We start from the raw sequence: 12,305 nt of genomic DNA, 5'->3' as shown, positions 1-12,305 counted from the left end.
TGTGGGTTTCTTTTGGTTATTTTGTTTCTTTTTTGGGTCATTTTGTTTCTTTTTTGGGTCATTTTGTGTCTTTTTTGGTCAATTTGTGTCTTTTTTTGGTCAATTTGTGTTTCTTTTCTGGTCATTTTGTGTTTTTTTTGGTCATTCTGTGTCTTTTTTGATCATTTTGTGGTCAATTTGTGCCTTTTTTGGTCATTTTGTTTCCTTTTTTTGGTCATTTTGTTTCTTTTTTGGGTGATCTGAACTGTCCGTGTGAGATTCTGTTCAGTGAGTGGGGATCACGGACAACATGCATGTTAAATTGGGGGTCGTGACTCAAAAAGGTTGAGAACTACTGGCTTAATGTAATATGGAAGAACAGTGGGAATTCATTTAAGATTTACATTTCTAGCCATGAAGCATTTTCTCTAATTCTACAAGACGTAATGAACTGGGATAGCAACAAGTGATGTTTTATTGTATGGCCCCTTAGAGCTATTCATCTGAATATTTCACTTCTGATTATTACTTTCATTATTTACCCTAACTTATTCAGTTGTTTGATGACAAACATACTGACGGCGTTTCAAATATCATGGGAGCCGCAGAATAGAATTCCCAGTTTCTCCAAATAAAAACTATTCTACCATTCCCTGATGCTCCAAAAGGACTGTCAAATCACACACCAAGACAGCAATTGCTGCAGCATAATATATTACCTCTATTTACTTTTAGTGTCTCCATATTTGCATCTAATTTCCGCTGGGAGAGTGTTACAATTGGTGAAGTATAAAAGCGTTATTCTTTTTCATTGTATCCTTAAAAGGCTTTAGATGACAAGCTAAAAAAAAAGGCTTCCACCTGCACAACATGCCCAGCAGAAAAGCATTATTCATTCTTTATAATTAGCTAAATCATGACACTTTGTAACGGTGCCTTTATTTGACTAGACAGAGCTCAGAAACCTGACCAAGCTCAGCGTGTTAGCTCAGAAATGTTGTCTCCAGCTAACCTTTTGCACAAATCTGCAATCAGCAGATGTCTGTGCTTCCTTGCCTTCCTTCTGTGGTGACTTTTCTTTTTTTTATGAAATTGATTACAGCCCTTCAAAGCTTTCTGCAAGCCTGTTATTTCTAGACTGAAAAAAATACAGGTGTTAAAAACAATAACTAGGAATGGTTGCCAACTCACCTCCATCAAAAATTGAGCATTTCTGTTCATTTTCAATCTAATTAGCACCATTATCTATAACAGTAGTTCTCAACCTTTTTGAGTCGCGACCCCCAATTTAACATGCATGTTGTCCGCCACCCCCGCTCACTGAACAGAATCTCACACGCACAGTTCAGATCACCCAAAAAAGAAACAAAATGACCACAAAAAAAACACAAAGTGACAAAAAAAAGACACAAAATGACTAAAAAATGACACAAAATGACCAAAAAAGGAAACAAAATGACCAGAAAAGACACAAAATTACCAAAAAAGGAAACAAAATGATCAAAAAAAGACACAAAATGACCAGAAAAGACACAAAATTACCAAAACAAGACACAAAATGACGAAAAAAAAGACACAAAATGACGAAAAAAGACACAAAATGACCAAAAAAGACACAAAATTACCAAAACAAGACACAAAATGACTAAGAGAAACACAAAATTACAAAAAAAAAAAACATAAAATGACCAAAAAAAGACATTAAATGACCAAAAAGACTAATACACATGAAAACTTTAACACAGTGGAGACAGAGCTGACTTCCAAAATGATTTGGCGACCCCCAGAAATCATCTCGCGACCCCAATTGGGGTCCTGACCCCAAGGTTGAGAATAGCTGATAGCTGATAAAGCAAAACTAGAGAAAAGTGCATGACATAATGTACTTGTTTAACTTTGTAAAATACAATAGAGCACTACATAGATGCAATCAAAGCCTCTCTCACCGCCCACCTCCAGCCAGGAGAGAGCAACCCATCAACAAAGTTGTGAATGCACAATGACAGAGCTTAATAGCACAGCTGTCCACTGCAGTGGTTGTAATTGTGGGAAAAGCACCATTATGCACCAAAATTCTGATGTAAAAATGTCTCTCTCACTGTAACAAGGACATTTCTTACAACGCCCTCCAAGTCAAAAAAAAGGGCGAAAAAAAACAATTTTCCAAACAATTGCTTTTGTGGGTGTAACAACAGAACATCAGATGTGCATGAGGTGCTCAATTACAAGAGGCGCAGGGTGAAAATTACAAACTAGTTTAGTGCCAAACAAGCCATGAGCATTTCTTACTGCCTCAACCAAAATAAGCATGTTTTATTTCACCTGTTTGTGCAGGAAAGCACATTTAAAGGCAACCTGGTCTCACAGAAATCCGTGAAATAGCCACGGATTTCGCTTAACTCAAAATCCGTGGAATAGCCACGGAATCGCTCAAATTTCCGTGAAACTGACACGGATTTCGCTACAATGCAAGTTAATGACAGTCATATTTTTCTGGCGAGATCTTCACCACAAAGTGATTATGTACATTCACTGAGTGAATATTTAGAAAATAAAACATATATTTCTCGCTAGAAATGTGATCAAAATCCATTTTTATGCAGAAACTAAGTCAAAATATTGATTTTTGCACTAAAAATGAGAGAACTGTCCGCCATGTTTTTTGTTCTGACCGCCGGGACCTTGAAAGTCACGTGACTTGGAGCAAACCAATAGGAACAAATATCCATGGAATAGCCACGGGATATGACTGTCATTAACTTACATTGTAGCCAAATCCGTGTCAGTTTCACGGAAATTTGAGTGATTCCGTGGCTATTCCACGGATTTTGAGTTAAGCGAATCCGTGGCTATTTCACGGATTCCTGTGAGACCAGGTTCTTTAAAGGACATTATCCCAGGAATAAGGTTCCTGTCGGTGCTTTTCTGAAACTTAACAAGATAAGAAGAGCTGTTTAGGGATTCACTTAAGCTCCTTGTCAGCTCGCCTGCTCAAAAGAGATGTCTGTCTTTAATTAGATGCAAAAAAAAAAATGTTCAAACTGCATTTATCAATGCTGCCTTCACATGTGGTAAATGCATTATGAAAATGTATCCTCAAGAACCAAATTTGATGAAGGAAGGCTCTGCTTTCTTCATAAGTCTTTTTATTTCTAAAATATTCCTCAGATTCTGCTTTAAATTATTACCCTCTTGCTTTGAAGGGGAAACCCACTAACAGTAGAGTTACTTCACGCCGACACAGTAAAAGAAAGTTGAAGTTCTTTAATATCTAGAACACCTAAAGCAGGTGCACAGGAAGCAAGGTTATTGTAGTTAACGAAAACTAACGAAAGAACGAAAACTAGAATTGAAAAAACATTTTCGTTAACTGAAATAAAAATAAAAACGAAAGCTTTTAAAAAAACAATAACTAACTGAAACTGTATTGTGTGGTTACATAGCTAACTAAAACTAACTAAAATTATAGTGAAAATGTCCTTAGTTTTCGTCTTTGTCAACTTTCTTCATACATATATGAAATATATGAAATATGAAGATATGAAATCTATTTCATCTATCTGGTTTTATGACTTAATAAACTTATTGGGGCTGAGATGGATCAGACAAAGGAAATAAAGGAAACATTTATTGTGACTTTATTGGATTTCGCACCCAACAAATAGCCCATTACAAAAAAACTAAAACTAACACTAAAACTAATAAAAACTAAACTAAAACTAAGCATTTTCCAAAAAATAAAAACTAAACTAAAACTAGAAAACTCCCTCTTAAAAACTAACTAAAACTAACTGAATTTGAAAACAAAAATTCACAACGAAATTAAAACTAAAACTAATGAAAAATCCAAAACTATTATAACCTTGGTTTCGATGTCATAAGAAGAGCAACCATGAGGGTAAAGCGACTACAGTGACTAGCCGGTGTGAAGAAATGTAACAATCACCTCATTAAAGGTTAAAAACTGGCATTAAAAAAAACAAAAAACAAAGGGAAATGTCCTCAACAGACAGATAACATTTGCATTTTGGAACATAAAACAGCAAATTTAAACTTATCAGCCCAGCATGCTGAAATAAATCTTACACCTCTGAATTAAAGTAATAGAAATGAGCAGCAAAAGCCTTATGATAACCATGCACCAGACATCTGGGTGGTTCATCATACTGGAAATTAAGGCAGATCTGCACACAGATTCCGGCCAGATTTCCAGGGCTGAACCTGAGTATTCAGCTATTCAGATATTTTTTTAGATTGCCATAGTCAGGGTTTGTTTTTGTTGCAATAATGTAGAATAACATAATCCTTGAAAACCAATGCCTTTAATTAAACCGAAGGACAAATGTTGCAGTGTTTCCATTTCAGCTCAGTGTGAGAATATTCACCATATTTTGTTGTGAGCTGTTTTTCTGAACCTGGTCTCACAGAAATCCGTGAAATAGCCACGGATTTCGCTTAACTCAAAATCCGTGGAATAGCCACGGAATCGCTCAAATTTCCGTGAAACTGACACGGATTTGGCTACAATGCAAGTTAATGACAGTCATATCCCGTGGCTATTCCATGGATATTTGTTCCTATTGGTTTGTTCCAAGTCACGTGACTTTCAAGGTCCCAGCGGTCAGAACAAAAAACATGGTGGACAGTTCTCTCATTTTTAGTGAAAAAAATAATATTTTAACTTTGTTTCTGCATAAAAATGGATTTTGATCACATTTCTAGCGAGAAATATATGTTTTATTTTCTAAATATTCACTCAGTGAATGTACATAATCACTTTGTATGTTGGAATAGCCACGGGATATGACTGGCATTAACTTGCATTGTAGCCAAATCCGTGTCAGTTTCACGGATTTCTGTGAGACCATGTTGGTTTTTCTCCTCTCCTTTTATTCGTGTGTTTCACCGAGGGCGGGACTTTGTGCACACACACTTGGTGAAGAGAAAATCAAAAGGTGCAGTCACTAACTTTTTGCTCTCAACACCAGCGGTTCCAGTCTTAGCTGCTCAGTTTCAACAATGAAAAAACATCATGCAGGCTTAAAATAACCGTGGTGTTCTGTTTTTCTCCATGCCGGAGCCACCAGAGCTTGCATCATCTTGCAAACTTTGACAAAACAAATATTCTAATATTTGTTGTGGATTAGTACCAAAGTTTCAAAGCCTGGTATTTGGGACAGCTCTACATGCCTTCAGTTCTTTTGGTGGTCTCAGATTGTGTAAATGGCTGAGAGTGTGAGCATTTCTTCGAAGTCTGTTCCCATTTTCAGATTTTAATCAGCAGCACAATTATCAATTAACCCTTTGATGCACAACATGGGTCTAAAGCAGGGGTCTCAAACTCAAATTACCTGGGGGCCGCTGGAGGCAGTATCAAAATGACCAAAAAAAGACACAAAATTACAGAAAAAGACAAAATGACTGAAAAAACACTACATTACGTTAAAAAAAATTACGTTAAAAAGACACAAAATGACCCAAAAAATACACAAAATGACCCAAAAAAACTAAATTACTTAAAAAACACACACAATTACCAAAAAATAGACAAAATTATTAAAAAAGACAATTATTTAAAAAAGACAAAATTACCCCAAAAAAGTAATAAAAGGGACCTTCCACACACAACACAGTAAAGTGTCATTCATATAAAACTCACATTAAACTTTCATATCAAGGTGGGGGCCACAAAATATCGTGACGAGGGCCGCAATTGGCCCGCGGGCCGCAAGTTTGAGACCCATGGTCTAAAGTGACCCGACTGAGTTTTTAATGTTCTATACCTTTGCAACAAATTAATTTCATCATTCAGTATTCCAGGTTTTCCTAAATCAACTTGTTTTTGATCATCATACATCCTAATATTTTGTTTTCATTTCTTACTTTTTTAATAAAAACCCTTTTTGTATCGCTACTCTTCCAATGCACAGCATGGGTCAAAAATTTCATTATGGGGGTATTGTGTGTGTATAATTTTAAGGAAAAATTAATTTAAGCAATTTTGGAATCAGGCTGAAACATAAAAAAATGTGGAAAAAGTGAAGCGCTGTGAAAACCTTCCAGATACGCTGTATGTGTGACAAAATGATACATAAACATGTCAAACATTTTTGCATATAATCTGCACTCTGCACATTCTCCACTTAATTTGCACTAAGTTGTATATAGTATATTATTATTATTATTTTGTATATTGTTAAATGTCTTTTCTTAGATTGTTTTTTTATCTTATCTTAATATTGTGTGATTTTCTGTGGCTGTAACAAAGAAATTTCCCCGCTGTGGGATAAATAAAGTCAAATCTAATCTAATCTAATCAAATATATGAAATATATGAGTGTAGAAAGTAACTATTTGAAACAAATTACTATTATTATAGTATTAGGTAATTTAATTTTAAATCAAATTTGGATGAATGAGTCATTTTTGACCCATGTTGTGCATTAGAAGGGTTAAAAAAGTCACTAGGTTTCTCTTGGAACATATCTTTATTCCAGCTCTTCATTGGCAGAGCATACCAAGGCTAGTTTATCTGTGTCTTAGAGAAACTTATTGAAGATAACAGAAAAGTCATACGGTCTAAAGCAGCTGTTCTCAACCTTGGGGTCGGGACCCCAATTGGGGTCGCGAGATGATTTCTGGGGGTCGCCAAATCATTTTGGAAGTCAGATCTGTCTCCACTGTGTTAAAGTATTCATGTGTTTTCGTCTTTTTTTGGTCATTTTGTGTTCTTTTTAGTCATTTTTGTGTCTTTCTTTAGTCATTTTGTGTCTTGTTTTTGTCATTTTGTGGTCAATTTGTGTCTTTTTTGGTCATTTTGTTTCCTTTTTGGTCAATTTGTGTCTTTTTTTGGTCATTTTGTGTCTTTTTTGGTCATTTTGTGTCTTTTTTGCTAAGTTTGTTTCCTTTTTGGTCAATTTGTGTCTTTTTTTGGTCATTTTGTGTCTTTTTTTGGTCATTTTGTGTCTTTTTGGTCATTTTGTGTCCTTTTTTGTTCATCATGTGTCTTTTTTTGGTCATTTTGTGTCTTTTTTGGTCAATTTGTGTCTTTTTTAGTCATTTTGTGTCTTTTTTTGGTCATTTTGTGTCCTTTTTGTGTCTTTTTTTTGGTCATTTGTTTACTCTTTTTGGTCATTTTGTTTCTTTTTTGGGTGATCTGAACTGTGCGTGTGCGTGAGTGGGGGTCGCGGACAACATGCATGTTAAATTGGGGGTCGCGACTCAAAAAGGTTGAGAACTACTGGTCTAAAGCACCCAATTTAAAAGCATAATTTATTTAGCTTCACCCTTCAGCTCTTCATAGCAGCACTGGCACCACTTCTTGAAGACTCTGGCCCACAGAAAGACATGAAGAAGGAGTCCAGCTGAGGTTAAAGAGCCGGCAGACACTGTGTGTTCTCGGGCCTTCAAGGTGCTGCTGAATGATCCAGAACCAGTTTACTAGAGCTGAGCATCTCTGCCTTTCAGCAGCGTACCCTCCTGAATCCTCCATTCCCAAACAGTGATATTGCCAGCGGTACTCACAGAAGGGGAGCTTCCTTTATCTCTGACTCATATTTTCACATTTCATTATGCTGCCTCTTTTCCCCATAGCCATTTTTTTTTTCCAAGACGCACACTTACTGCTGAATTGTTAGCAAAACTGAGCTTACGTTTCCTCATTTAAAAGGGAGATTTCTCCAAAGCTGACAAATCTCTTCACACTCTACAATATCTCACTCTGCATTCAGTTGTGCTTTAATTTAGCTATACTAGCACCATTATCCTGGGGCCACTGCAGAAGCAAAACAGAGAAGATATCCAGTAGTTTCTCTCTCTCTTTCATTCTCTCTATCTCTCTGTATTATTGTCAGCCCTCTCTGACAGCCCCTCCCCGCTGAAGGCAATCCAACAATGTCCTGCTCATTGATCAGAGAGAGGATCGGTGCAGGGTGGAGGTAAATGGCTGTCACAGGGAATGATAGACCTTAACTCAACCATGGTTGCTCCTGAGGCCACTCAGCCTCCACTTATAGTGATGGATGCAAGATGTCGCCCATCACATTCTGAGAGACCGGGGAAGACTTTGTTCCATCGCTACCAGGAAGTCAGGAAACATTAACATAAAACCTCGTTTTTAGAACTCACTTTACCTGCTTTTTCTTGATGTAAATACAGGAGAGGGTTCAAGTAAAACACAACATACCCTAAAAGCATTCAGCAGTGATTTTAGAATATGAATGGAGGCAAAACGATTAGGTATTTAACCCATTGAAGCCTGGAAAGCGGATACATTGTTTTGTAGTATTTCTATAAGCTCTCAAATACTTTTTGAATTTCATTTCTATCTGCTACAGAGGCTGAAAAATCTATTATTTAGTAGAAGCGTTGACACTTCTGTTGAATTTCCAGAAAAACTTCAGGTTTTAGGGGGTTATTTTAAAATCGCCCAGAGGTTTTACAGGAAGTTTTAGGCGTCAATGGGTTAATCTCGTAATCAAGTTACAGAAAAATTTTAGGCAACAATTCTGAAATATGCAGGGGAAAAAAGACTGCTTCTCAGACTGGAACACCAGTTTCTTTCTCGGTATGATATTATACTGAATATCTTTGAGTAGTGGACAGTTTTTTGGACAACACAAGACACCATCATGGGCTCTAGAAACTTGTGTTGTGTACCATTTTCTGACACTATAGACTAAACAAGTAAACAGGTATTCCACCAATAGTATTGTACCTCGACAAAGCTGAAGTTGACCTGCTAGAAACCGTTATTTCCTCACTTTTAGGGCGTTTTCACACCTGAAAGACCAAACCAAAGTCCAAACCAATGCTAGTGTTTGTGGTTAATTGTATACCTTTGATCCACTTAGTTTTGGTTCCACAATGAAATGATGCTAGCGCACTAAAGAACTACACAAACACGTATACATCCTGTCGTCTTCACCTGCTGCAGCATCTCCCGACACTTGTGAGTTAGCTGCTACTGCAGCTTATTTTGTTTTGTTGCAACGTCAAGAAGCAAGACGTAGGAGCTTTATTCGGGTCCTAAGGAGCTGCAGTGTTAAGAGGAACACTGAAATCTATAATATACATTTACTACCACTTTAAAACTGCTGATTACTTCTCTGCACCCTTTCTCCCTTTGGCTCAACCAATGACATTATTTAGTCTTATAACTTGACGATAGCCTGTTTGAAATTCATGTTATTTGTTCAAAATCCCCCAAAAAATCCATAAAAATGATTTAATGCAAAAAACAAATCGGACCATGGTTCAGGTGGATCCAGATGGAGACCACCTCTATTTGGTCCGGTTTGGTCTAGGTGAGGATTCACACCTGTAATTCTAGCTCATACATTTCCCATAATGCAATGGGTCGCATTTTGCCATTATACACTCCATATCTGCTAAAAGGCTGGACTGTTTCACAGATTTTCTATTTAACCCAGAAGAACCCAGACCTATTTATCCTTGAAGGAAAATCATGGGGGATATACCACAGACCAAGTGGACCACATAGAACACATTTATGATGTTTTAAAAAAAAAATTCTACCCCTAAATGTCAAAGATCTGTGATAAGACATAAACGTTACATTGGGCATTCATGGAATTTATGTTTATGATATTTCTTATTTTAAAATAAATAAACTAGACACATTTTCTGCTTACAGAAACACAAATTTGCCTTTTTCTGACACATACGTCACAGCTATATTTTTGTTACTTGTTTTATATTAATTTGTTCAGTAAATATGGTCAAAACAGGTTAAATGCAATACAAGACATTAACGGATTAGAATATTTAAATGGGTTTAAACTTAACCTAGTAACAAAAAATAAGCTTTTTGAAATCAGCTACTTTTTTCACATTTCTGTTACCAGTCACACCTATATTTTGGAGAAGTCACTTCCTGTCACAGTCACACAGTCTTGCTAAGGAACTTAATGAGTAAATGTGAAGCATAAAGCTGAATATGGGAGATTATAGCACATTTAAAGTGTTTGTTACACGTGTGTCACCATAGGTTCTTATGGGTTAAACATGCCACTTCTAGATAACCCAGATTTGACAAACCCAAAGAAGGTTGAGTAAGACTCATAATCATAATAATCATCATAAAAACATAAGTGTGCGAAATACAGTATTGAGTCTACAAACGTAAGAGTTTTCAACAGGTCAGCAGTATAACTGACTGAACTACACAGCTGTGTGTGCAGAGATTCTCCCTCAAAAAAAAGAGGTTTGCTTGCATATTCTCAACATTTGGCTGGCTAGTTACCGGGGGAAATTATCATCAAATTATGAGCACTTATCCATCATTAGACTGGCTGTAAGAGACCTGGAGTAAGTTCTAAATAAATCACAGCTAAATAAACTCTGGAGGCAGCTAAAGCTGTGAACAAAGTGTTTGAATAAAACAGTTGGTGGGAGGTTTTTTGGATTGCATGATCCCCCAATTGCTCAGTGACCGTGGTAAAGAGTTTTATTTTACTACAGTAAAAGGATCACAAAGAAAATTAGGAAATAAATGCAGGAAAAATACAAAGTCAGCTGCATCCGACCTAAAACCCTAGATGACTTTAATCCAGAAGGCATATAAAGGCTGAGCTAAGTAGTTTCCAAACAGTGTTCCTCCCCAGAAAGAAATGTTTCTCCATACACATTACTACCCAGTTAAAGACATCTATTACTGTCTGAGAATATATTAGAAATCCACTCAGGGGTTGTTAAGAGTGTCCAAAAAAAGAGTAGAAGTTTGGGATCCTGCAGCCATGCATGCCTATCAGATGTATGGCTGCAGAGTGTGATAAAGTTCACTTTATTTATCTCAATACAAGCCAAATCAAATGATTTTTCAACAGTTAGTTCACACTCCCCCAAAGTTCCCCCATCGCTCACAGGATGTGAAAAGGGATAAACGGTATTAGAAAGTCAAATGAGAGAGATGAATTTCATTACAGAGTGAAGTAAACTAATCCTATAATAAAGTTTTAGGGGGATATAAACTTTCACATATTAGGGAGTTAAGTTTATACTAAGTCTTGAACAGAGAAAATCCTGAACAAACACAGACATATATATATATATATATATATATACAGTAAAGGCCAAAAGTTTGGACACACACCTTCTCATTCAATGCTTTTTTCTTTATTTTCATGACTATTTACATTGTAGATTCTCACTGAAGGCATCAAAACTATGAATGAACATGAATATGGAATTATGTACTGAACAAAAAAAGTGTGAAATAACTGAAAACATATCTTTGCTTACTAGAATATAAGACATGTTTTCAGTTATTTCACACTTTTTTGTTAAGTACATAATTCCACATGTGTTCATTCATAGTTTTGATGAATCTACAATCTATGTAAATAGTCATGAAAATAAAGGAAACGCATTGAATGAGAAGGTGTGTCCAAACTTTTGGCCTGTACTGTATATATATATATATATATATATATGGCTTACTATTGGTCACTAGTAATCACGATTTATTAAAGGAAATGAACGTATAGGAAAAGATTCAAAATGGCTCTAAATGAGGATATATTGAGCTACAGCAGTGCAACAACTGATATGATTTTCACAACAAAAATAAGATTAAAAAAAAATAGTTGTTAGCTAAAACTACTGGTTTCCCCATAAAACAGCAGCAATAAATGGGGAAAAATAACAAAATGCTTCATGCATGATGCATAGTGCATAACGCTTTTAATACATTTCCCCTTAATATTTCTGCTTCTGTGTGAAAGTGTCCCCGTGTGATGCTGAGAGGTGAGTTGCAGCAGCCTTACCGGTGTACTGCAGGAGAAACATTGTCCTCTGTTGTCGCGTTTTAAGATGAAATAGTCCGGTAAAGATAAAGTGTCTCTGTCCGGTATTAATCCGGTAAGTCCGGGAGTTTCTCCTCCGTTTCACTGCGGTGAGAAGAGACGGAGCTCTCAGCTGTTATCACCTGCCTCACAGTCACAGCACGCGCTCTGCTGCCGACAAGCACGCGCAACCTTTACAAACAACGTCCGGTTTGGACTTTCAAAATAAATTCCAAAGGCGCTAAGTTTAGTCGAATTTCAGATTTTTTTAAGCATCAAATGACGGAAATAGTCTTCAATAGCTACAGTAAGCACCGTTTCTTCAGAAAGTGCTGCATGAGCTGCATATTTACTGACTTTTCTTCGTTATTAAAGACATGTTGTGCTTTTATTTTGAAGGTTGGCACGCCTTATGTTCCTTTGTTGCAGATTGTAGCGAGGGTAAATATTCTCCTGGGTGCAATGTACCGTGGAGTGAAGTGACTTGCAGAGTGCAGTTCTTCACACTTGATAGGCTTTTAT

The 12,305-nt window shown here is 36.5% G+C and overlaps 1 protein-coding gene across 1 annotated transcript in view; it reads right to left on the bottom strand.

Annotated features, from left to right (window-relative positions):
* The window catches only part of LOC131981619 (ecto-NOX disulfide-thiol exchanger 2-like), a 331,480-nt gene extending 319,557 nt beyond the window's left edge, over positions 1-11,923 (bottom strand). The window contains exon 1 of the mRNA XM_059346003.1: positions 11,766-11,923. Within this exon, the coding sequence (XP_059201986.1) occupies positions 11,766-11,787 (22 nt within the window). The 5' untranslated portion in view covers positions 11,788-11,923. The remainder of the gene's footprint in view (positions 1-11,765) is intronic.
* Between the last annotated feature and the right edge of the window lie 382 nt (positions 11,924-12,305).

This window comes from Centropristis striata, chromosome 12 (assembly GCF_030273125.1).
Source record: "Centropristis striata isolate RG_2023a ecotype Rhode Island chromosome 12, C.striata_1.0, whole genome shotgun sequence".
Classification (NCBI taxonomy): Eukaryota; Metazoa; Chordata; class Actinopteri; order Perciformes; family Serranidae; genus Centropristis; species Centropristis striata.
The sequence above is the reverse complement of the archived record's forward strand: the minus strand, read 5'-3'. Positions and strand labels throughout refer to the sequence as shown.